Source organism: Syngnathoides biaculeatus, chromosome 6 (assembly GCF_019802595.1).
Source record: "Syngnathoides biaculeatus isolate LvHL_M chromosome 6, ASM1980259v1, whole genome shotgun sequence".
Taxonomy (NCBI): domain Eukaryota; kingdom Metazoa; phylum Chordata; class Actinopteri; order Syngnathiformes; family Syngnathidae; genus Syngnathoides; species Syngnathoides biaculeatus.
In genome coordinates, this window is record NC_084645.1 from 15,441,258 (window position 1) to 15,468,627 (window position 27,370).

Here is a 27,370-nt window from a genome sequence, read left to right on the forward strand (position 1 = left end):
AACTAATAATGCCAGAATTAAGCCCCATTTATTGAGTTTTTAGCCGACGTAGAGCAACAGTGCAGTTCAATGAAAGTGCCACTAGACGTCAGTGTATGAATATGTAAAACATGCGAGAATAAATAGAGTAGCCTCCAATCAAATTTAGCTTCGGGCTCCATGGAGGCGCGGCTTTGTTTATGTAATAAAATAACAGTCGTGGGGTTTTGTGGGGGTTGGAAGAGGTTTTTTTTTTTTTTTTTTTTTTTTTTTTTCAAAATCAACATTTCATTCTGTCGTCAAGTAAATCACAATATAGATATGATATGAAGTCGAATGTTAGATGGTTCTACAGTACTTTCCCCAACATTGTAGTCGTCATAAGTACTGCGTTTGTCTCCTTTAAGAAAAATAAATCGGGCAGGCCCTTTAATCCGTCTTTGACGTCATTCAGCCCTCGAGCCGCGAGCGCTGATTGGCCAGGAGTGACGTAAACTTCATATTTCGCCTCCCCCCTCCGTTTTTCTAAACCATGACCTCATCGCGTTCACCAGTTCAGGAAAGTGCTTTAAGGGTACCTTTGGTACCCACCCCCGCATCCCTTTCAACCAAACACATGCAGATCTTCGCTAGCCGTGAACATATCATAGCTGATTGACTTTACTGCGCACCCCTCCTTCACCTAAAAACTCAATGCTCATCTGCGGCTCCCTCCTGGCGCTGTCAGCCGCTGTCAGCTGTCCTGTGCCGCGGTACGCGGCCACCCACGAGCGGCCGCACTCATGACGACCCCGCCGCTCTCCCCTCTCGTCACACGGACTCCATTCAGAGGCCGCCAGACACACACCGGATAAAGACGAGGTAAGGCACGGTGGCGCGCGTGCGCGTGCGTGTCGTTCTCCACATTGCTAGCCCCAGTTAGCCGTCGTTAGCTCAATGCCGCCCCCCCCAACACTTCCACTGTCAGTGCGCGCGTGCGTCTCCCCTGAATGAAACATGATTGATTGCGTCGTTTATTGTTGAGACAGATAATAATCGATTGACAGCGGCCAGTTGCGAGGTAAGAACCCCATCATCCTTCCTATTTTACAACAAGAACTAATCAGCTCAAGCAATTGAGCGTTTTGTTGTTTTTTTTTTTTTTTGTCTGTGCATGCTGACATATCCACGCGTCATAACAAACACACGGCATGTTCGCTATGAACAAACTAACAAAGCCCCCTATTGACGCGGGAATGCGAGCAACAACAAGAGCTGAATTTTTGCTTCCCCCCCCCCCATCTTTGGTTGTTGTTAAACGGCTCTCTCCCTGTACGTCTCCAAATGTTGCGGATATGATGAGGTGAATACGCGGATGGGGATGACACGTTTTGTCGCAAGCCGAGTCAACGGAATGGAGTGTGTGTGTGAATTAAGCTCACATGTCATGATTTAGCAAATATTGAATTACTTAAGAGTTTCCTTTCCACATTTTAGTATGTCGAATCCGTCAATATCTAAAATGTTTCGCGTACTTCAAGCTTTCAAGGTTCATCACTGTACAAGCTGGTACCAATTCATTGGCTTCAGAATCATAGTGGAACCTCCACATACGGGTACGTTGTGTATGTTCCTTTCTTAAATGAGAAGCCACAGCTTGTGTAATTCTTTGTTGAAAGGGAATATTGAAACAGACTCACTTGGTCTGTTTGCAGAAAGCACAAGAGGCAATTACCAACACAATAATAATTTTGTAATAATCTTCCTTGTCATAAACATCTGTCAATATGATTCCGAACACTAAAGCATAATAAACATAACGTTGAATTAATACATTTGAAAATGTTCAACCAAACTAAACAGTGCTAGCTTTACCTTTATATATATATATATATATATATATATATATATATATATATATATATATATATATATAAAGATCAAATAAATGAGTCTCAACATATGAAGCTTCATATGTATTTTTAACAAAAAGCTGCATGCATTTGCTGCTGCAAATATTACCATTTGATCAAAAGCCATATGGTGAAGAACATTTGCATCCTATTGTAATTCAACCACAACTGATGACCACTTTCAATTACAAAAAATGCTTTTCAAATCAAACTAATTTGTATAGTTGATTCATTGCAAAGTACTATTAATGTTGTGTTACCCCTAAATTATTATCTATTCACAATCACGGGTGCCACACAACACTCAAAGACTAAAAGACCCTCACAAACGCATGTGGTCCTCACCATCAATTGTGTTGTACATTTGTGAAACACAGAATTGGCTACCGTCACCCGACAGACTGGCCACAGGAGATGTTTCGCGCGGGTTAATGAATAACCTTTATGGTGTTACAAGAGCTGGAGCTGCTCTCTAGTTGTTTTCCGTACACTGACCCAATGTCTGCTGTGGTAATACAGTGGACCTCTGCTTTTTGCGGGGTGTAGGGAAAACTCCACAGATAATTCACACATCATTATAACTGCATCTTTTTTTAATTCAACCTAATCAGCATAAATTATTGGAAATAAAGGGAAAAAACATCAGAAAAAAACTCGCGAAAAGCTGAATCAAAGGTGAGTATGTGGGGGTCCACTGTATTTATATTTTACCAACAGTATTAATAGCTGCTACTGTATGGAAGTAAATGTGTGCAACCAGGATTTGAATTTGAAATGCCACAGAAAACAGGATTTGAATTTGAAATGGAAAGTGATCACATTTTCAATAGTTGTATTTCAGTGTAACTTTTCAATGTTAACACTTCAATTAGCTACAATTCGCTATCTGAAATTCAACCGGCTACAATTCGCTGTCTGAAATTGACCGTCTGTGCCACCAGGCAGGGTTACTTCAGGTCAGAACCGAACACCCAGCCAATCGCAGTTACGCTTTCTTCTTCACGTGACATCACATACTAACGGCCACCGGTCGCTCGCTGAAAGAAGGATTACGTTCTCCCGCCCCAACTTTTTTTCTTTTGAGTAGCTCTATACACACCTACCTGTCATTTGGAACCCAAGAAGCTCTCATCCTTTGCACCTGTGCAATCCATTTTTCATGACGAACCGGGTCTTTTGGAAACATATGAAGAGTAAATCCATCTTCCCAAGTATTCAAAGACTATCCAGCAATACAATGAGCCGGCATTTTGGCTAACATGAAGAAACAAAGAGCTACCTTCCTGCTGGTAAAACTGGTATAAACAGTGCGCTCCTGCTGATAACGTCACTTTCTGCTTCTTCTCCAAAGCCATAAACGTCAAAATTATGTTGTGTGGAGAAAAAATGGATGGGTCCATTCCGGCTGCGTTTTTGTCATTAAAAACATACAAAAAATCGGCAGCATGGTGGATAAGCTGCAAAGTGTTGGCCTCACAGTTCTGAGGTCCCGTGTTCAATCCCGGACCCGCCTGTGTGGAGTTTGCATGTTCGCCCCGGGCCTGTGTGGGTTTCCTCCTACTTCCCAAAAACATGCAACATTTATTGGACACTTTAAATTTCCCCGAGGTGTGATTGTGAGTGAGACTTGTTTGTCTCCATGTGCCCTGTGATTAGCTGGCAACCAGTTTAGGGTGTACCCTGCCTCCTGCCCGTTGACATCTGGGATAGCAGCACTACTGCGACCCTCGTGAGGATAAGCAGTGAAGAAAATGGATGGATGTATACTAAAAATCATGCTTTTCCTGTTAGTGGCCCTTTAAATGACCTGTTCATACTTGTGTAATTGTTAAAAAAAATGCATATTTACATTAAGTAGTCCAGTATGTCTTTGGTTATATATTTATGTCAGTGAGGCATGTGACAGGCCGAAGAAATTAATGATCTTCTATTAGATGGCTGTAAGTCTATACAACAATGAAATGATATTTTTGTTTGTTGGTGTGCCATGAGATTTTTCATTTGTAAAGTTTGTTCCTTGTCTTCAAAAAGGTTGGAATTCGCTGCTCTGGTCCGATCATGTTTTCAACAGCACCGCAGCATGTTTACACACCACCGTGAGCAGTAGCACTAGCTGGCTTGGCCATGTAAGGTGTTTTTGATGGCTTGTGAGCCCATGTCCATTGTCCAACTGGCTTATCCTCACAAGGTTGTGGGCTGGATTTGGCTCCCGGGCCTTGAGTTTGACACCTGGCCCTAGGTGAATGAGAATTCCATTTAAACCCATAGAATTAATATACTAAGACAAAGTCATAAAAATTCCTTGTTGTTGTCTCTTACTGCTTTAGGTGTGTATCCTATGACAGTCATGTTTTTATGAAGTACCTTTGCAGGTCAAGTTCTGTAGGGAACTTCACATATTCAAATTTGACAACAAGGACTAATTAAACTACTGACGAACCAGTTTCTCTAGTTCTTCTGCCTATACTCAATGTGTAACAATAATGCCAATTTCGTAACTGCGTCCACCCTGTCAACATGTTTGTAAACATTTAAGTGGAAGGGAGGTTAAAGAACCTGGAAAAATTGAACTTTGATAATGATCAAAGTAAACACTCCTGACACAGGTGATGAGAAAGTCAGTTATAGGCTGCATCTCCTCTTTATCCTTAGCTAGCATTTTTGTTAGAACGATTCCATCACCATCACCCACCCCACACCCTTTCATCACCCCAGCTGGACTGTCTCTATGGCAACAGCAGAATCTGCTCTGGGCCTGCAAACTATCAACTCTCCTCCATCTTACCTCAGAATCTTTTCCATCGCTCCTGACTATCAGCTAGCTCCTCGTGCCTGCCTCCTTTCGCTTGAATAGCACGTTTGTTTTTGTTTGGGTTTTTTTCCACCATAGACATCAACCGCCTGGTTATGAGTACATGCCCTGTCATTGTCCATCAGCTTGTTTTTTTCACTTGTTTCTGTTGCTACCCACATCTTTTCCTCTCTTGTCCAAACACATTTCTGGTTGCGCAAAGGCTTGATATTAGAAATGTTAAATGATGTGGTGAATATTGTGTAAAGCTGCCCACACCTCCCATTCATGTTTTATAATCAAACACATGGAAGAGGCAGGACATTCTACAAGAGAAAACTTGGTTATGGGAGGGTGTGGAGGAGCCACCATTAGACTTATGTAGCATAGGGTTTTGTGCTCAGCAGTAAGCAAACAGGAAAAACACACCTTTCGAAGCTGTGTTTTAGATCCTTGCCTGAGCTGTGCATGATCATGTAAAGTATGCTAGATGACAAATGATGGGCAGGTTGTAATGGCTGCTTGGGGTGTGGAATGGCTTTACAGCAAGCAACGCAGAAAACACAACTGATGAGATGAGATGAACACATTGAATGACTTTTCTATGTTCCAGGGATATGTTTGCAATTCCTCTGATTCCTTTCTATGCTCATTCACTGCCACTTCTGCATCAGGCAGTTTCCCAAGCAACACACCACCTTTGAGCATTGCAGATGAATTTCCAAGGACTTTTAATTTGGATCCACAGGCTCTACTGTAGCAATTGGTTGACTCAGTTTACAGTCACCAGGTGGCATGTCTTTCTGTTCCCTCAAAGGTTCACCACTCCCTTACCTTAAGCTGTCTGAGTTGCTTTTGGCTTAATAAATGATCTCACCACACCCCTCTCCCATCCCCCGGCTGTCGATCTGAAGGTGGTTGCATCTTATCTTGGCCATCTGCAACTGAGCAGAACTTTTCTGCATGTTTGTCATTTTTTTCCAAATATACAAACATTCTTTCCCATAGTATTTGCATGTTCTTGTCAGTAATTTTGAACTGAAGAACCAGAACAGACATATTTGCCACAAATGGTGCAGGAAGTTACACATGCAGACAATATATCAATACTCACACAAAAGCATATAATTGTTATCCTCCGCAAAGAATGACTAATTTTAGTGCTGTACTGATGAGTTGAGAATGGAATTAAGACGTATCAATAAAAAGTACTGTATATCTGTCTTGTCTGTCCAAAGGTGGCCAAGGCATGCATACCAAAATGGGGGAGCACAATGTCCATTGCACGAGAAGGTGTGACATATGCTGTTTAGTTCTTTTTAATTTGTTGTATGCCCATCCATCCATTTTCTTAGCCACTAATCCTCACAAGGGTCACTGGTGTGCTGGAGCCTATCCCGGCTTCAAGGGGCAGGAGGCAGGATATACCCTGAACTGCTTGCCAGCAGGGCACATCGAGATAAACAGCCACACTCACAATCACACTTAGTGGCAATTTAGAGTGTTCAATTAATGTTGCATATTTTTGGGATGTGAGGGGGAAACCGCAGTGCCCGGAGAAAACCCACGTAGGGCCGGGGCGAACATGCAAACTCCACACAGGCGGGTCCAGGATTGAACACGGACCTCAGAACTGTGAGATCAATACTTTGCAGCTGAGCCACCGTGCTGCAGATTTTTTGTTTGTTTTATGTCATTACTTAATGTTTTTATGAATTATAATGTTTACTATTTTTTTCAGGGATAGGAAGGAATAGGTAAATAGCATTTCAATTCATTTTAATGAGTACGAGTCGATATACTAGTGTTTTGCTTGAAGTGTGTCAAAGGAAGAAATTTAACTCGTATCGTAAGCCGCTCTTGTATAATACTGTGTATCTTTTATCAATATAGAACGCACATTCCTGTCACAGTAACCATATTTATGTAGTTCTCAATAGTACGCTCACTTTCCCTGTATCAATGATCCATCCATCCATCCATTTTCTGAGCTGCTTATCCTCACAAGGGTCACTGGGAGTGCTGGAGCCTATGCCAGGTGTCATCGGGCAGGAGGCAGGCTACACCATGAACCGGTTGCCATCTTATCGCAGGGAACATGGAGACAGACAACAGGCACACTCATAATCACACCTAGGGGTAATTTAGAGTGTCCAATTAATGCATGTTTTTGGGATGTGGGAGGAAACCAGAGTGCCTGGAGAAAACCCACACAGGCACGAGAGAACATGTAAATTCCACACAGGTGGGGCCGGGATTTTAACCCTGGTCCTCAGAACAGTAAGGCCAATGCTCGACAGCTGCTCCACCGTGCTGCTCAATGACCTATTAATACAATATTTTTATAATTACTGTACATGTTTTCATCTTTGCCATAGTAAATATTCTGTGCTGGTGACACCAAAAACATAAAGATAAAAATCATTTTGACGCTGTCTGAGCTAGAGTCTTTTGGAATATGGTCACGCATTATGACTCAAGTGTTGCGCGACTTGAATTTTGAGGTTTCACAAGCATTTTTATCTTGACTTTGTCTTAATCATGTGGCAATATATTTATTTCTGTGGCTTCGCCTTCATTTGCTAAATTGTACCTTTTCTGAGAAAGCCTTGTCTTTTGACTCTTTCTCTCCACTTCCTGTTTGTACTCCTCTGCCTCAGGTTACTCTCTCTTTTCACCTAAGGTTTAAACTTCCATTTAGCCTTCAGGGGTAAATGAGAGGAGGTTCATCTATATTTCATGACACCATGTGCCTGTGAATGAATAAAACAGCATTGCATTCACACTGACCTTCTCGCTTATCGCCCGACGCATTGTTGTCAGGGAAGCGTCGCAAACTTATATCATATTTTCCGTCAAACAATTTTACACAAGTTGTTGATGTTCATGCGTAGCCTAGTTTTACTCATGCATTGCCTATACATACTTTGCGCTGCAAATGCTGAAGTGAACGTGAACCAAGAGGAGCGATCAGCAATGACAGATTGAAAGAGGCAGTCCATCAAGTTTATGGCGAGTTGAACACAAACGCACGTATGCACACGGTCACACATCCGCGCACTCACATGCACATATATCTCACCTGCTACTCCTTCATGTCCAGACCTGTGCTCCAAATTTCCCCTGCTTAATTTATCTCACTCCCAGTCCCATCGTTTCCTGTTTCATGAGCTGCTGTGCCAGAGTCTTATCAACAACAAAACAAGCTACCATTTTTGTGTGCAAGTGTAACTCAAATATAAAAATGTGCTCCCCTGTCTGAGACAGTATTCTCTTCGATTCCTGCTGGTATTGTTGAGGGGGTCATATTTGTTGCATCAGCTATTCAGTCACTTCTTGTTCACTATCACATTTTAAAAGGCACTAATCTAGCCTTTTAACCTGACTTAAGTATGTATTTTTCTTTCTTCAGGCAAAATGAATCCCTCAACACCTGCCTCCATTGTGCCCTTCATCCTCTGACGCTGCCTTCTTTTGCGCATCTTTTCCTCCTCTTGTGCCACTCCTCATCCACACCTTCATCTTTGGCCCAGAGGGACCACAGCACTCCTCCTCCATCATGGCAGGGGAGAAAGGCCCAATGAGGCGAAGTTCCATGGACATCAAGCGCCTGGCGAGCCTAATCCAGAGAGGGACAGGTCGCTTGCTGGTGATAGACAGCAGGACGTTTTCCGAGTACAATGCTTCTCACGTGCAGGGAGCAGTCAACGTTTGCTGCTCCAAGCTTGTGAAGAGACGGCTGCAGCAAGACAAGGTCTCTGTCACCGAACTACTGCAGCCCAATGGCAAAATAAAGGTGAGTTCGACGCTTAGCAAACATTCAAAAGTGTTTTTAAACTATTCATATTTGCCAAATGCCAGAATAGCAAGCAAATGTATATATATAATAGAGACACCACAGTTGTGCTAAAAAATGTTGACACTGCAGGGGTGACTATTCTTTTTTAGCACAACTTCACAAAAGATAGCCTATTACACTTTTTAAGCCTTCGCTGCTGCGCTTTCATGCACTCTGGGAAGGATTCTTCCAGGATCCTTAGAAGAGCCATCATCATGGCTGCCCTGCTGTCATCCATGTCTTTAAAGGGCTTCCCCTGTTGATCCCCCCCTTGACTTTCCGAAAGAGGAAAAAAAATCTCACTGAGCCAGGTCATGTAAGTAGAAAGGATGCTCCAGCAATAGCGATATTGTTCTCGGTCAGCAACTCAGTCAGATGTGAGCATCCTGAGCAAGTGCGTTGTCACCGTGAACCAATCACATGTCAAAATGTCAAAGAATGCAATTGACGTGACTTTGACTTTGGACTTTGTTTTTCTTTCTTCATCCTTGGTGATGTCGAACTCTTCCACTAAATATTTTGGAATCTTTGGGTTGTACATAAAGACGCATGACCCTAGCAAGTCTGCTCTAATTGATCTCATCTTTCACCCTCCTCATCGCTAGACAAGATATGTTTACAAAAGCATGTGGAAAAATCGATTGAATTGCTGCAGAAAGCTCAGGTCACAGTGAAACTACTGCAGGATGATTACATTACATTACATTACAAGTGAAAAACTCAATGTTTGTAGTTTGGCTTACAAATCTATCTTTTGTGACAGTCGTTCTTTACGTTTTCTGACTCATATGTGAAGAGGCTTCCAAGAATTTATGTGCCCGCTTCGCCACACTTCCCTCTATGATAGATCAAAGCAGCAGATTCTTTTTTTTTTCTTTCACTGCAATTTCCCATGTTCAATATTTGACTAGTTTTTAATAGAGAGGGAGCCAAGCTAAGATGTTGTACTCGTAAGAATAATAATATAAAATATTTTTACAATATCTTTGTGTGCATACAATAAGTCAAGATACTTACTCTGTGGATGCAACACATTGCTGTATTACGGACTAAAACCAAACTAATCCAAAGGCTCTCCTGTCAACAAATATTTACCCTGCGTAAGTGCCCTCAGGCAAGTCACTACCTTGGTGACACTTCCACAGCATAATCCCTCTGCTGCAAAGAGCACTAATGCTAGCCCAGTGCTATATATTTTTGACAGCCGCACAAACTGTAGGTTCGTTGCTTTTCAGTGGCCCTGCAATAAGATCCTCATTTGCCATGACTTCTCTGAATATGACAACCTTTTTCCATGTTCTGTCCAGCCCTGGCATGCTGACTCCTGTATTTTTAGTCACTGTGTGAAACTCAAGAAAGTCTGAGAGTGGAAACCTAAGTTGGGAGGGTTGCCTACAGTATTAACGACTGGACAGCAACAAAGCAGGGATTACGACGAGTGAAATTCTTCCTAGTTGGTCCGGTTGTTTCTCCAAAATCTATTTTTAGTTTCTTTTTTTACATGTAATGCAATCTAATACTTACACACCAAGGTAAATGTCACCTGTTGTTCTTTTTGCCCTTAGATGTAAGGTTCATGGAATTTTGAGGTTACGTATTTGTTTATTATTCCTTGTGCTTTCTTGCATCTTTTAGCTTACCTACCTACACAGACGGTATATATGTCTTTGAGATGAGGAGCTCACAAACGTCTAACTCGTATGGGTCAATAAGTGAAATAGGAAAAACACTTCTTGTTCGAATCCAATATATTGTTTTTTTTTTTGGTTTTTTTTTTTTTTGCTGTTAACATCATGTCAACTGCATGATTATTACCAGGCAGAGAATCTACATACACCAGCTATTTCCCACTATATTTGTAGCCAATTAGAGTCCCAATTCGGTGTATTGCAGCAACCCTGATGCCCATTTTCTCAACCAAAATTTACAACATCTCTTGGATTTTCCCATCCTCGGGTGCAAACATAAAAATAGTCTGTGCTATGTCTGAAGAAAGAATGGGCAAACTCATCCTCAACAATAAGAACACATTTATTCTCAGAAATGTTTATTTTAAAATGTCTTATCACATGATTGGGTTACAAATTTAGACAGGGAGAGAGTTGGTATTGGGATGGGCGTTCTAGAGGGTCCATCTCAGCATGCAGCCATGAATTATTAGATAATTGTCAGTCTCATAACATTGGACCGTCAACTTCTACCCACCATTGCTTCAAAGTTTATTCATTTTCCTCTTCTGCATTTCCCTATCTAGTGTTGCCCCATTGCTTTGTTATTATCTACCCCCCACTCACCCAGTAAAGAGGATGAGGCTTGTGATTAATGCTAGACTGGATAAAGCTGGAACTAGCCGGGTGAGAGAGGAGGGCCTGACAAACCAAGACTCTTTTGTAATTGGTTAAGCATGACATCATCCCTTTTGTGTGGCCACTGGCAGGCCGCGGGCTCGGCACGTGCAGACTGGCTGTGCGATGTTAATACTGGCTTCCAGCTCATCCCCAACACACACGCACAAACACACTACCCCCCCCCCCCCCCCCACATGGCTCTGAGCAACGCCAAGGGCCGAGTCGACCGGCCAAGACGGCAAAGGACACCATTGTGGCTCTTTGTTAGGGAAATGAATAAAGGAAGCCAGGAAGCGGGAGAGCAGCACTGAGGGCATTCATGGTAGGGCTGCAGCCTCCGCCACCTCACATCCCACTGAGTTCTAATAGCCTGCATCCCCCAGGCGCTGCGCTCACCCGCTTTTATAAAAGCTCCTAATGCTTCAGTTAACAGAGTTGATTGAGCGTCCATCCATTGGTATTCCAGAAATCCAAACCATCCGCTTTCTTCTCTTTTTCACATTACCTCACAGCATCTTCATGGGCGACTACACAAACCTCACTTCCAATGAAGACTTGGAAATGTCTCAAATGTAAATAAAATTCAGACATGTTCACACTGAGCAACTTTGTTTTTTTCAAATATTTACTTCCTTTGAATATAGGCTGAAACATAAAGAAGGTATTTGGTTAAACTATATAAATAGTGGAGCGGCACGGTGGCTCAGCTGGTAAAAGTGTTGGCCTCACAGTTCTGAGGTCCCCAGTGCAATCCTGGACCCGCTGTGTGGAGTTTGCATGTTCTTTCCGTGCCTGCGTGGGTTTCCTCCGGGCACTCCGGCTTCCTCCCACATTCCAAAAACATGCAACATTAATTGGACACTCTAAATTGCCCCGAGGTGTGATTGTGAGTGTGGCTGTTTGTTTCAATGTGCCCTGCGATTAGCTGGCAGCCAGTTCAGGGTGTACCCCGCCTCCTGCCTGTTGACAGCTGGGATAAGCTCCAGCACTCCCCGCAACCCACGTGAGGATAAGCGGTGAAGAAAATTGATGGATGTTAATAGTGTTGTTTTTGAATAATGTTCAAATCCAATCTCACCTGTTTCGTTCACGCGTTTGCATGTTCTCCCCGTGCCTGCGCATCTTTTCTCCACCACTCTGTTTTTCTCCCACATCCACAAAACATGCATTAATTGGACACTCTAAAATGCCCGTTGGTGTTAATGTGAGTGCGAATATTTTTAATTCTATGTGCCCTGCGATAGGCTGGCAAACACTCAGCGTGTATCCCACCTTTTGCCCAAAGGTAGCTGGGAAAGGCTCCGGGACTCCCGCAATGCTTCTGAGGATACGCGGAACGGAAGAATGACTGAATGAATAAACTCTACTAACTTGCTTACCTGAGTAGAGACACACTGGCTGCAAATAGCTGATTGTTTTCATAAATACTTGGAAATAAGAAGAGCGTAGGAAAAAAAATACCTGACCACTTGGGACCACTAAGCTTCCTTGAAATTAGTTAAGTTGTTTTAGCGTCAAAGCACGTTGGTAGTGGTTTTCACGTCTGCCTCAGTCAAAAGGTCGTGGGTTCAAATGCAGTCCTCCTAAATGGAGTTTGTATATCGTCCACATGCTTGTGTGGGTTCTTCGGGTACACTGGGTTCCTCCCACATTCCAGAAACATTTGTTTTATTTAATATTACAGTTCTGGACTTCATAGATTTTCCAATAACTACATTGAAAAGTATTTCATAATGAAGGGCAACATGAAATGAGAGTTCCTTTTGTCATATATGGTTGATGATTAACTATGTGGATTCATTTCCACATTGCACAATGTGTCAACCCTGGAATTTTCATTCATGTTTCTTGTATAACTTGTTGAAACAATGACTTTTTTTCTGACCCAGTAATGACGTTATTTTGGTGAGGTCATAACAGTATGTTCAAGTTCATTGTTTAAAGAGCTCCCAGTTTGATAAAAGCTATATATCGTTTACAACAAATTTAGGGGGGGAAATAATGTGTAAGAAGGGGTTGATGATTCACTGGTGTTATTTTGGAAAGGAAACATGCTTTACGTAAGAAGGACGTCTTGGTTTAACCGGATCTGCAGCATGCATGTGTGTGTGACGCACGTATGCGTGAGAGTGAGAGGTGCTGAAAACTGTCGTAATCATTAATTTTTCAAGAAATGTTAAGTAACATTATAAAAGCTAGCTGCCATACAAATATGAAGATGAGTTAACCACTGCGTTAAACAAATCACAAAAACAATATACCACCCAGGCTTTGACGTATGATGAAGTCATTATGCAAAGCGAATCAGACTTTCACAAAATCATCATACACACTTAAAATGAATGAATAATCAATGTCATATATAATGACACTGCTCTGAATGTGAGGTCATCCACTGCCACCCATACTCCTGCCAAAAATAAGATTGTCAATTCCATCTGGATAACCACATAGATTCTAGTGTACTGCCATTGTCTTAACACAATGAAGACAGTCAATGACCAATTGGAACATACACTATGTGCTTTAGGCTTACCATTTTTTTTCTTGTCAGCTACACTTATGAGTTTTAAATAGCTATCTCTTGCATGACTCTGTAGAAGCAATTAGTAGTTCCACGCCGCAGATAACCATTCACCACAAATATGCTCATGCTCCCTCACCTCAAGGGTAGCATTGCAATACCATGCAAAGCACACACAACCAGCACTGAGAATCTCACCCCCAATAAGGTTAGAAAGAAGTAAAGGAGCCCCAAGACACATTGATCACGTTGACGCCAGCGGCAGCTGTCAGTGCCAGTCAATGACATCATCAGGCCTCTGGGTCTTTACAGCGGTGAGAGCTAACCGTCACGCCCTGTGTGGTTCAGTATTCAAATGACAGATTGATTGCCAGAGGAGGTGTACCTATTTGCATGCAATATTGTGTAATTGATGTTAGCTGCTTGCATGTTTGGTGTTTTAGCAGTGCACAAACGTGAGGCCATCACGTTGCTCGACACAAACACATGCGCATATCTTTGGTCAGTCGCCTTGCTGAGGTCAAGATGTTTCGCGTTCTTACACCGCCACCCAGCTCGCCCTGTGTCTTGTTCCCGCAGCTGTGTGTATGGAGGCAGGCCGAATTAAAATGTAATGTAAGTAAACGGGCTTTGTCCCGACACCTGAATCGAACTGAAGATGTGTGTTCCAGCGTTGCCATTATCAACACATCGATTTGGCATATAACAGTCATCACATTTGTAGTTTATGCAATGCTTCGTAAATGAGACATAGCGGTTTCATTTCTATGCATGCTGCATTTTGGTACTGCAATAATGTCATATCCCTTTCAAGAAGACATGATTTTAGAGTGGCAGCTTGCGTGTGCAGCTGTCTTCCTCAGCTTCACTGTTTTGTCTCATGCCCTTCTTTACTTTCATTTTCCGTTTTTCCCTCTTTACCATCCTCTCTACAGCACTCTCTCCATGGCCCCTCCTTTATCCTGCCGTCCTACCACTAGCATTCCTTGTTTACCTGCAGTGTTCATGCGTCACAACGCCCGGGCCATCACTGCAGAGGGATGGAGACTCTGTTCTAATGCTGCATTCTGACAAGTCTGCAGCTCCACACTGCTCGATCGTTCACCTTTACTGCGCCAAACTCATGCATAAAACCCATGTGACTTTTCTTTTTATCGTGAACAATTTTAGAACTAAAAAGTTTCAGTCTGTCACAACCTGACACTCTTCCCGTGCAAGATTTTTCAATTCTTTTTGACTTTAGAACATTAAAAAATGTGGAAACCAACTAAAGGATCTTTCCTTTATTAGATTAGTTAGTCACGTGTGCAAACGTCTTTAAATTCTGAATTTTGTTGTGCAGATGCTCAGTGTTTGACCTCCTGCGTTCCTAACACCGACTAAGCATCTGATCTATTTTTTTATACCACTGCTTAGTTTTTTGTTGTTCTTGTTGTTTTTTGTGTGTCTCCCAACAATAAAACTTTATCCACTGACTGCAATGAGTTATGTAGCATGTGTTTGTTGTGAACATATTCACTGTAATCCGCAGGCATTGACATCAAGCTGTTAAATTATATCTGATCCCGTTTGGATTATCACTCAAAATGAAAGATGACTGAGCGCAAAGAAGGATCCTTAAATATCAAATGTGTTTATATATATATATATATATATATATATATATATAATGTGTGTGTGTGTGTGTCCAAGATATGCTTGATTTTACTCGACCAGATTAAAGTAGCCTCGAATGTGACCGCACGCTGACCTTGTCCAGTCCAAATAACCTGCATGGCTGTCTGCCAAGACACTCTGCTACAGTTTCTATGTTAACAAAAATATATTCACCCCCTCACCCCCCTGCGTCTGACACTAGACACAAGGACACTAGCTTTGAACGGTGCATTACAGCTGTGCACGCCGTGGGGCCATCATCACCAGTGTACTGCATATGCTTTGTTGAATGGACTGAGTGAATGAAGGTTGTAGGGAAGTGCATTTTTGCCTGGAAGCTGTTTTCGATGAGGTAATTGTAAAAAAAATTTGTATTCGTCTCTTGCGTGACTTTTTGTCATCTTTTTCTTACATCTTTTTTTCTTGGTACTCCACTCTGACACCAACACCCGCCTCGTCCCTCCCTCCTCTTCCTCTTTCCTCCGTTGCCATCCAGTGGTACTTCAGTGATGCAGCGATTCAGAGCTGCAGTAGGAGCTGGCTCTTGGTCATGTGACCAAAGCTTGCCTGACAACATGGGGAAGAACAACACGATGGGCACAGATGCGCATGCTCATTTTTGCGTGGAAGCACACCCGCACATCCCTCCCTTAAGCCTGACATCAACAGCAGCACAGTGATCAAGACTGCATTGTGTTGGAGCAGAATAATCTGCTTTTTAAATCTTCCTGTTACAAAATGCCTTCACACCAAGCACAGGACTATCAGCAACATAAATATTAAAATTATACATTCATGCAATTATATATTATTCATACAGTAATGCTTTATATTTCTAATTTACAACCAAATTACTGTTTACTGTTGCAGACATTTTCTTCACCGACGCTCGTATTGAGTACCATAAATGTCAGCAGTATGTTTATTGGTTATTTAATTCAAATCCTGCAGTTGATTTTATGTGCTCATTCTTAGAACATTTTTCAAGATTACATTTCTACTCTCCCTCCAAAAAATGAAATAACTACATGCATATACACGGTGGCTGAAATAAGTTTTGAAAACATTACCATTCTTCTCATTAAATATATTTCCAAAGATGCTAATGACATGAAAATATCACCAGATGTTGCGAACAACCCAAGTCGTCCATCCATACAAAGAAAGTCGAACAAATAAACTCAGACATTGTTGTGTGTAATCATTCGAAAGGACACAGGGAAAAAATATTGAACAGGCCAACTGGTATTTATTTAATACTTTTTACAAAAAGGTCTATGCACTCCTCTGTCAGTAATCTTGCGAGGAGGACCTGATCAAGGCAAATTTATGGTGGTATGATTGGGTTTCCACTCGTGAGATGTCTTGACTTACACTTTGGCAATGTGACCTTTTTTAGGCAACAAATTACGACTGTTATTAATTTGCACTGGTGTTGGCTGGATTGCTGTTTGATTAATTGAAACATTTTAGGCGTTGTCTTGGCTTTCCATGCTTTTTTCCACCTCCCTTTCTTCATGTGTTTAGTACCTTTTCCTTGTGTCATTTCACATTTTTATCCACAACTTAATTTCTGATCTTATTTGTTCTACTTTCTTAGTATACATGAATTACTTGAATTGTCTTGATTATACAGTTGAAGCCAGAAATGTACATACAAAAAACAAAGTTTTTGCTTTGTGACGGCTACTCCAAGACATTAACTTTATCTTCAAGCCACTTCTTAACCATTTTGGCAGTATGCTTCGGGTCATTGTCCATTCGGAAGACCCATATGCACCCATGTTTTAGCTTCCTCCTTGATTTTTTTTATCGCCATGCAATATTGTTTCTTCGTGGTGCTGTCTATTTTATGGAGAGCTCCATTTCCCGCTGCAGGAAAACAGCCCCACAACATGATGCTGCCACTGCCATGCTTTACAGTTGGTATGGTGTTCTCAGGTCTACAAGCTTCCCCTTTTTTCCTTCCGATGTAATGTTGGTCATTGTGGCCAAACAGCGCTGCTTTAGTTTCATTAGACCACAGGACATGTGTACACAAGTTAAGATATTTGTCTTGGTGTCTTTTTGCAAACTGTAATCCATCTTTTTTACGGTTCTCAGTGTGTGGCCTTTCAGCTCATGTCAATGCAGGACTCAGTGAAACCTGTGGATAATGACACTTTCACACCAGCTTTATCCACCATATTCACAAGGTCTTTGGCTTTTGTTCTGAGGTTGATTTGCACATTTCGGAACGAAACACGTTCAACTCTGAGACACATAGCTGGTTTCCTACCTGAGTTTTGTGATGGCTGGACTTGCGTATAATTGAACAGATGAACATGGCACCTTCAACCACCTGGAAATTGTAACCACGGATGAGCCAGACTTGTGGAGTTCCATGATTTTTTTTCTCTGATTTCATGTCTGATTTCTTTTGACATGATTTCAATGATTTCAAACAAGGAAACAGAGTGTTTGAGGTTTGGCCTTGAAATCATCCCCAAGTGTGCCATCAATTAACGCACTCGTTGTCAGATAACCCATCAGAAGCTTCCATAGCCATGACCTAATCATTTGGGCTTCCCCATGTTCTTTAAAGACATACTTTTTGTGTATGCAAACATTTGACTTCAGAGAAAATAATCTAAAATTATCTAAGAAATTCTATCATTATTGGGGCATTTAACAAAATGAGATTTTTGTGATCCTAACTGACCTGAAACAAGAGAGGTTTAGTATGATTTGACCTCAGACAGTGAGACAAAAAAACTAAAGATGTATTTTTGCACAGTCTATGTAAACGTCTAGCTTTTACCAATATCTGGTGACATGTTTAGGTCAATAGGACCTTTGGAACTATATTTTTTAAAATGGTGACACGTTCAATACCTTACGTATTGCAACCACCCTATGTACATATAAATGCATACATAAATACATTTTTCATTAATTCTTTGTGTTTAATCCTCTTTTTCATTTTAGTTTAATAATTATTGTCTTGTTTTCTGTGCAGGTGGAGTTGGGCAGGAAGCAGGAAGTGGTGGTTTATGACCAGAGTTCCAAAGAAGCTGGCCATCTGTCCAAAGACGGCTTCATGCACATTCTCATGGGGAAGTTGGAGGGCACTTTCCACAAAGTTTCCCTGCTTACTGGTATGCATCTGTCGGGAGTGCGAGTTGGTGTGGGTGTGTGCTTTGTGTAAAGTTGGATTTTTGTTCTTTTTTTTTTTTTTTTTTTTTACGTTATCAATTATACCTTCTACACTACATCACAATGGTCGAATACTTCTTTATTAGTTTGCATTTCTTTGCAGTGAGCTGAGGAAGTTTGTCGTGACGTAGTTTGACCAGTAGATGTCACTGTTGTGCATTATAAATAACAGAACCTCAGGGTTGTATCTAGCTGTAATAGAGTAATTCTTACTGCAGGACCACATATTTTTAGGAATAAGCCTGACAAACGAAACTGTACATCCCTGATGCTTAGCCATGACTGCTCTCTTATGACTCTGATGTTTAAGCTTCTCAGGAGTCCCTCTCTTACTTAGCATCATTTGGAATAATGCTGAAGTTTAAATTGTGCCCTTAAGTATCAGTTAATATTCTGTCATAGTGTCCACCAAGCACACTAAGGCTTAATTTAGTAGCAGCGAGACTCTTAATGGTTTCATCGACTAAGTAATGTCTCATGTTGATCGCTTGCAAGGAGGCTATTTCGCACACATACAGCAGGAGAGGCTTATGAGTCCATGGTTAAATATGTCAGCACAGAAAAGAAAGTGTAATCTGCCTCAGTCAAGATTGCAAATGAGGCAGCAAGAGCATTCCTCTCGGGGTAAATATGTCCCTCTCCTTGCATCCATTCTACACTACTGTTCTTTTCCTCGACTGAAAGATCAGCGCTTTTCAAGAGTCATTCATAGATGCCATGCATTGTCTCAAAGCACAAGAGCGCCTTAATTAGTCAAAAACATCCTGCGGTAGGTTGGACACAGCCAAGCATTATATTACATATAGGATTGTCTTTCTCCTTATAAATTTTACCCCCCCCCCCCAACACACACGCACACACACACATCTTCATAGATTGATTTCAAGAGGGAAAGAGCTTGTCAGCAATTGCTCTGCTGTATTAAGTCTTTCAGTTCTTTTCTTTTCCCGTTTCCACGACGATAGTGGCAGAGAATATTCTGCTGTAGAACCCAACCAATAGAATTGTCTGTCTTTTAGGGGTTTGTATGATTGGGGTCAGTGGTGCTGACAGCCAGTGACTCTACATACGCGATGCGCTGTGTGCGTGCTATGTGGCTGCATGTGCAGAAAACTGGATGTTGTCTATACATTTCTGGATTCTAGCAAGAATTTAGGCATTAAAACGTGGAACGCTGGAGGAGGTCGTTGTCTGTGGTGTTTCCATGAAAGATGAGGTGACAGATGAGTGAAAATAGATGCTGGATTCTTTCTTTCAAATTGACTGCTTTGTACTGTATGCCTAAAAATAGCATCACTTATGACACTTTTAAATATAGATCAGTATTAGTGTGCAAAGGCTTGCATGCATTAATGTGTGTGGGGCATCCATTACTATCCTGGACATATTAACAATATTATGTATGTACTATGTATTTTAAAACGGAAAAGGGAAACAAAACATGAACTTTTTTCTTCGGCAGATGTAGCTATACAGTAGCAGATGAGGGTCATTTTGACAGCATTTTGTGAAATAGAGCAGAATTTAAGAATAGAGCTGAGCCATTGTCTTACTTTGACTTGGCTTTACTGCCTTCTTCCCCATTCTTCAAGGAACCTTAGAATAAGAAAAAAATCTTTTTATTTCTGTCAATTCCACCATCTCATCCTCCTTTTCTCCATTTCACTGTGTACTTTTACTGAACAGATTTCCACTGTTACTAATTCCTGCAGTGAGTATCCTTGATCTGACTGACCTGCACATATGCAAGTCACTCAGGCACGAACAGTACATAATGCAGCGCTCCTGCAAATCAAGCCAGGAGTTAAGCGAGTGAATGCGGAAAAGAGACCTGGTCGCGCTCCTTGCATGATTGGTCAGGGCAGGAAAAAAAAAATTATGAAGATGTCTGTATGAGGGCAATTTTGACTATGAAGGTTTTGCTGCTCTAAATTGAAAAAACAGGATGGATTTCTTAACAATGGCAAAATCAGGAATAGATCAGTTCCTTAAATGACATGTCACACAACCTACGGTCGTGTGGTGGGCAGGTATTGATTGAAAAACAGTCTGCCACCCCTCTTAGGTTTCTGTCATTCAACTAAATGATTGATAACGACACAAAACCACTTCCGACATGGATGATGTCATCGAGCAGGTAGAATCCCAATCAAGCCATTTCTTTGTCTTCAATGCCCTGGCTCACCAATGAGACACACTGAGTGACTTTTGCTTAATATAAAACGTGCAGCCTCACAGGATTTTGTGTGTGTGAATGTGTGCTCGACTTGGGTTTGTATACATCAGTGTGTTTGCGTTATTACTTTACCGACTGTGAGAAAGTGTTTGTGAGAAAAGTATTTTTACCACAAGTGATGTCACTCAGTTGGAGCTCAGGCTGATGTCTTGCCTTTTAGAGACTTGTGACTGTGTGTGCTTTTGTGCGTGTGTGTGTGTGGTGTCGCAGAGGAGAACGTGACTTGTATGGAGCCAGCTGCCTCCCTCATAGGTCTAAAGTTTGCATGTTTCCCACCAACCTTGCATCACACAGCCAAGCCAAAGGCAGCACAACTCGTGACAGTGTGTGCCAAGCCGGAATGTTTGCTGATGCCATCTGGGTTTTCGTGTCACGTCACATCAGTTCCGATGTTGAACTACGCATTTAAAACATGCTGACACAGATAAACTGTGTTTCGCAAGAAAAGCTGAAGTCACAACACGTTTTTTTCTTTGACCCAAAGATCCAGAATGTATTTGCTTGTGCATTTTTATTAAGTAAGGTGGGATGTTGACGAAATGTGGAGCTTTCAAAGACACACGGAATCCAGCAATCAGATGATTAGATGTCAGAGACGTCAGCGCCAGCATGGCATAAAATGACGTATGGCAACAGTGGTTTTCAACACAACAGAGTGGAAGGAGTGAATGTCAGGGATTAAACATCACACCTCAGTTTCGGTTGAGGAAACACCTTCATACAACACAGTGTCAGGCCTCTGTTACTTCCGCTGACAGTGGAATATTGCCAGCTCATTTTTGTCCTTCTCTTCCCTCCATCCTGGGTGCTGTTGATACAGGACAGTGACCTGGGCAAATACAACTTTGACAGCCAGCGTAAGAGCTGCTGGTATGACTGAAAAGACAAGCTAATTAACTGCTACAGGCAAGGGAGTCTTGACGGAAAGTTTTTGGAAACATTTTTTTGTGTCGGTAGCAGAGCAGACGATTAGTTAGCAGATCTGCCTCACAGTTGTGAGGTTCTAGGTTTGATGCTCGACTGCTGCCTTCCTGCGCGGTGCTTCCATGTTCTCCTTGTGCTTGAGTAGGTTTTCTCCAGCGACTTCCAAAAATATCCATGTCAGTGCAGATCTGTGATTATCCCAAGGTGTGGCTGTGCGTGTCAACTGGTATTTATATGTGCAATTGATTGCAATTGGCTGGCGACCAGTTCAGGCTCTACCTCGCCTCCTTCCTGATGATAGCTGTGATAGGCTCCAGCACTCCCATGACCCTTGTGAGGATACGCGGCTCAGAAAATGGATAAATGGATGTGCAACTTGGAGTCTTCAATAAATCTAGCCGGCATGTTTTTAGGATGTGAGAGGAAAATGGCTTACCGGGAGAAAATCCACGCAGGCACGGGTAGAACATGTAAACTCCACAGGGACGGGGCCAGAATTTGAACCCAGGTCCTCAGAACTGTGAAGGAGATGTGCTCACCAGTTCTTCTCTGTGCCGCCGGAATTAAAGTAATTAAAATAATGAAATCATATATTTGGTATTGCATGGCATACACCCCTTCCACCTCTCACCAAAACTCAGCCAAGATAGGCCGCATCTCACTGGTGATCCTCTTGATGACGTGTGAAAAAATGTGTAGTCCTTGTGTCAGAAAATACATATCAAATGAGATTGTGGCATACTTGAAATAAATAAATGTTAGTTTAAGCAGCACGGTGGGCAACTGGTTAGAGCATCTTCCTCACAGTTCTGAGGTCCGGGGTTCAAATCCTGGCCGCCCTGTGTGGACTTTGCATGTTCTCTTCCTTCCTGCGTGGGTTTTCGCCGGGCACACTAGTTTCCTCCCACATCCCCAAAACATGCATTGATTGGAGACTCTAAATTCCCCATACGTGTGAATGTGAGGGTGAGGAAGGAGGCCTCCTGCCCGAAGATAGCTGGATATGCTCCAGGAAACCTGTGACCCATGTGTGGATAACCAGCTCAATAATGGATAGATGGATAAATGTTAGTTTATGGTTTCAGAGTGTAGGTCACAAAAAAAGAAAATGAAGGTGGTGAGAGATTGTGCGTTTTCTGCTCGTGCGTGTGCTTGTGTGTGTGTGCAGTTTTCTTTCTCAGAGGATAACGAAAGCATACACCACTAGTGCAAGAAAAGGGTAGGACAGGGAAGAGAGATTTCTCGCGCCAATTCAAGGGTGGATTCCTAACACGAGTCTGAGGTGACGTTATGTGACAGAAAAGTTGTCAACACCAGCCCGGATGATTCATTCTTGTTGTTCGAGAGCATTGACCCGGATGCTCACTCCCAGCTATTCAATCAATGTGGACACAAACCAATACTAAAATAGTTTTTTTGAATAGTGGTATGTTTTTAGTTTTTTCAACTATCTCTTGTCTATGAATTGAATAATATGTAAAGACTATTGAGACACATTAAAGGTGAGAATGTTGGCTCCCATGTTGTCAACTGAATGAATATCAAAAGAGCAAACAAACAAGAACAAACATCTCTACCGCTATATATATATATTTTTTTTTTTGCTTGCATTTGTTTTTTTTTGTTTTTTTTCCTCACAGGAGCTGCTGTGTAACACAGGGCAAGCAAGATGACATCAGGTTTGGGTGTGACAGCACAGGTACAAAGGTCAATTCAATTATGTGTCATTCTTCAGGGCAGTTATACAAAGGGGTGGTGGCCCCTTGTGTGTTTGCGCGTGCGTGTGTACATGAGAGCATCTGAGAGGAATAGACGAGGTGAGGTAATGGGTGGAAGCTGAATCTCTCAATGCGGCCCTTCACAGAGACATGACAATGAGCTACACAAGGAGGTCTGCTTGTTTCAGTGTGTGTTTTTGTGTGTCTGCGCGTAAGTTGGACTGAATATGTGCATATGAAGTAGTGTGTGCATGAGGGTGAGCCAATGTTTGAGAGAGCGTGTGTAAAGGGGGAAAGGGAGACAAAACAAAAAGAGAACTATTAAGGAGATGAGGTAATAGTCCATGCGCGCGCGCGTGCGTGTGTGTGGGTGCACGTGTGTGTGTGTGTGTGTGTTCAAGCAACCTCATTTGTGTCCTTTCATGTGCACATCAAGAGAGTGTGTGGTCTTCAAGGCTGTAAAGTATAACGGGGCCTCATGCCGCTCATACCGTCCTTGAAAGCAGTGCTCATTCGTCATGGTTTTCATCTCCGCTGGAGCTGCACCCCATATGAAAATGTATCACGTCTCATACTGTTTTAAATGAAGCTTTCTGTTCGCTTGGACAAGCGTCAGCGTTTGGAGACGTACGGGGACGCGGTTGCTTGGTACCGACCCCAGCAAACATAAGCTCATCATGTTCTGCGCTTTCGGAGAAACAAAACTCACACCTACCACTTGAAATAATCGCCGTGTTTGTGTTGATTTATGGATAACAAAAGCATATGCACATAGACAATCCTGTCTATTCTGCATCATAAAACCTTGCCAATGGGTCCCTAGCAGATAAAGTATATTTGCACATTTGTCTTAATCTTGGATGATTTGCTGTGTTGTATAAAACAACACTGGAAATAATATTCCATTCAAGGGTCAGAATCTTTCCATTCTACATTTTTGTATACACCAGTACATGCAATTATAACACTATCAAGTGTCATACACATGTGAATTAAGTTGGGTACTAGTAAAATGATATCAAAATAACAACATCAATCGATGCTGGAGTCTTTGAATGTCAGTTTACCTCACATACTTTCTGGTGTAGATCTACGAGATCTTTCCATCTCTCGACTTCTGTGGTTTGGCTAGTTCTTACTTTTCAATATCTGATGGCAAAAAAAAAGCTAAAACAGAAGTGAAACGGTAACCAAGTTGATCCACCGATGCATACTGAACTGAGGTTATGCGGTCTTGCATGATGATTTTTTTAATAAAGGGATTGTCCTTTTAGGCCTAAGCATGAACATGAATGGGAAAAGTATACACCTTTTCATCAATTCAGCATTGAAAGCAAAAGTTAAGTGACATTTATAAATGAGCATGACTTTTATTATTTTTGAGCTCCAGCCATCATTGGCCCTCTGAATGCTTGTGACGACTCCCATCTTAACCTCCTCACCTAGCTTTTTTGCACGACCTCACGCCTTCTTCACCCCCTTCAGCCTGCTCTCATCTGACCCCGCTTCATTACACCATGTGGAACTGCTGCAAATCAATGATTTCATTGAGAACGAGTCAGTGGGGCCATTAGGAGGTGAGCTCACTTTCCCCCGGGATATCTGACCTTATTCTCAAAGACACGGGCTTTCTCCTTCTCCCTCCATTTCTCCTTCAGCCCCTTTACCTCCCGCCTTTTTTCTCCCCTCCTCCACCTCGATTTCCTCGCTTCTGTTTCACGGTGCTGAGAACAGAGATCTATTTTTAGGCCCAGACTCCTGCGGTCATCACATCTGGCGCCAGTGGCCTCGATGCGCTGGCTCTGGCCTGTAGATACACAAACACACATTCACCCCGCCCCAGTCGGCAGCAGGAGAGAGCAAAGGTCAATGGAAATGGTCTACGGAAATAGCGATGACATCACCTTCCCGACCTGTAAAAAAGTGTTACAGACTCTGAGAAACCTCAGGGTTGCACATTGACATCATGTTGTTTCTTGCCATTTCTTTGCATATATTTAATGAGGTCCTCCTTCAGGCTGCCACCTTTATCAGGTCCTGTGCAGCTCCACAACATGCACACAAAGTAATCCAAGATGCAATCAAATCCATTTGCATATGGACTCACATACATTATGGTAAAAGACCTTAGAAAAAGGCCCAGCAGAGTTAGTTTTATGTAACAATGTTCCTCTACCAGAGCTTGTCTGTGTCATTGGCCTCACATGATGCGCTTGATGTCATTTTCCCCTCTTTGCCTTGAAAAAAGGGGAGGAAAACAGGCCAGTGTGTGTTTGTGTGTCTGTGTTCATCTGTATGTGTTTTAATGTGAGCCACTGCCAAATGTTTCTACCATGACGTTATCCCACTCCTCTTCTTTTTCTCCTTCATCACTCACAAGTCCCTTGCCGGCTCAACGGGCCAGACACGAACTCACCCAACCACATACGCCATCATCAGTTTGTAGCTTGCAACAGTAGGTGAATGAAATGTTCTCCCTTATCTATAGGCTGTGGATACATATCAATCTGGATAAAGATGAAATGACTCTTGAGATTAGCTTTCAGGCAATTTATGACTCATTGGTTAAGGTGTGCAAGGAGAATGAGCTCATCAGTCACCGTCAAGAAATATTGCAATGTGAATATTTTGTTGTTCTTGGCTTTTGTTTCAGAAAAAAGTGTGTTTTTACTTGCAGATTCCTAATTTGAGGTTATTTTTGCAAAACCCCATTATGTATATAGAATCCCACCGGGTAGAGTGCAGACTTGCACCTCATGCATATGCCTAAATTTAAGATCCAGGCATTTTTGTTTGTGAGATAATCTAATAAAGGCCTTATGTCGGAAGGTTTGGGTAGGGAAAGGCAGCAAAAGGACAGACCTGTATCCTTTATTCTCAAGATTGAACAAATGATTGACGAGCCCAGTCAACCTTTCTGCAACAAAGTAGTTGTATTTTATAAATTGATAATATAATAATACATAATGAAACTTCCTCGAGCAAAGTTAAATCTTTCATGCTTAGAAAAAAAAAAAGTCACAATAAATGCTGCTGTCTCAATGGCTCTTAGTGTTAAGGTCTCATTAAAAAAAAAAAAATGTGTGGAAGTCCTAAAGCTGGATGTTTGAACCACTGTGCCCTAAATATTTCAACCATAGCTGTTTTGTGTACACAAACCATTCATAGTGCATGCCTTGTGGCTTCAGCTGCATTTGAAATCATTGAGCGTCCTTTAAACATCCCAAGCCGGCCGTGTAATGCATTCATGTAGCGACAAATAAAAATAGTTTGTTTAAGCGGTTACCTAGACACTGCCAACACATTAGGTCAACAGAAGCAGAAGTAGAGCAGCTAACCTTAGATCAGTGTCTCCACAGTTTTCCCTTATCAGCACCTTTGACACAAGCCTCGCAGTGACGGCTGGCCCAAGTGCTCGGTAGCTCACTAGCATCATGAGTCTAATTACTGTTAGCCTGTTGTGGTAATTTGTTTGACCAAAACTAGGAATGAGGAAATGAGTCAGTCTGAATTAAGCGAGCAAGTTTGTACCCAGCGCTTGCGTGCATCCAGCAGATTCCATTCATGCTTGGACTACCCACTACCGTTCCTGCTATGGCGTCATTCCGTCAAACAATGGTGGATTCCTGTTTATCGCTGGGCTGTGTTTGATGCACTTTATCTCAGCAATTCGACAGCACTGCTTCCTTGCTTACCTTTTTGGTCAATGTTTCTCCCCCCAGGTGAGTTCCCCCCCCCCAAACGCTTGTCCATGTTAGGGACATCAGCCAGACGTCAGGTACGCGTTTCCTCATGCAAATACTTGTCAGATCTTTCATAATACTTCAATACGCCATGACCACACCATTTTGGACTGAAAATCTGGAGCTGCTACTTCCTGAGTGAAGTGGACGCTTTTTTTTATCACCATGACAATGAGCTAATTTTGGTGTTCACAGCAAGCACAAAGTCTCACAAAAAGGAATATTTTAGTTATCATTCATTTTGCTCATGATGGCTCCTTGTCTTGTAATGCATAAATAGTCAGAGGCATGCATACACAAACAGAAACACACATCTCCAAATAAACGCCACCCACAAACAGCCACTTCCTCTTTTGTTGTATAACAGTTTCCTGCTAAACATAACCGACAGAACGACAGCCCACTGTGGGGTAACAGAAGATGTCAGGAGATCGTGTTAAATTACAAGCTTTGAGTTCATGTCGAACAAAATTTTACCTTACAAAGGTTACATGTGTCCCTGTTCTAACATTTTGCATGCTATAGT

General features: G+C 42.1%; 1 protein-coding gene across 2 annotated transcripts in view; it reads left to right on the plus strand.

The window, feature by feature from the left end:
- Positions 1-487: 487 nt before the first annotated feature.
- Positions 488-27,370, plus strand: part of dusp8a (dual specificity phosphatase 8a) — a 44,384-nt gene continuing 17,501 nt past the window's right edge. The window contains exons 1-3 of one of the 2 annotated variants that reach the window (XM_061823294.1): positions 488-840; positions 8,075-8,458; positions 18,027-18,165. In XM_061823294.1, coding sequence (XP_061679278.1) covers positions 8,222-8,458; positions 18,027-18,165 — 376 coding nt within the window. In that variant the 5' untranslated portion in view covers positions 488-840; positions 8,075-8,221. The other variant, XM_061823295.1, reaches the window with a different exon arrangement.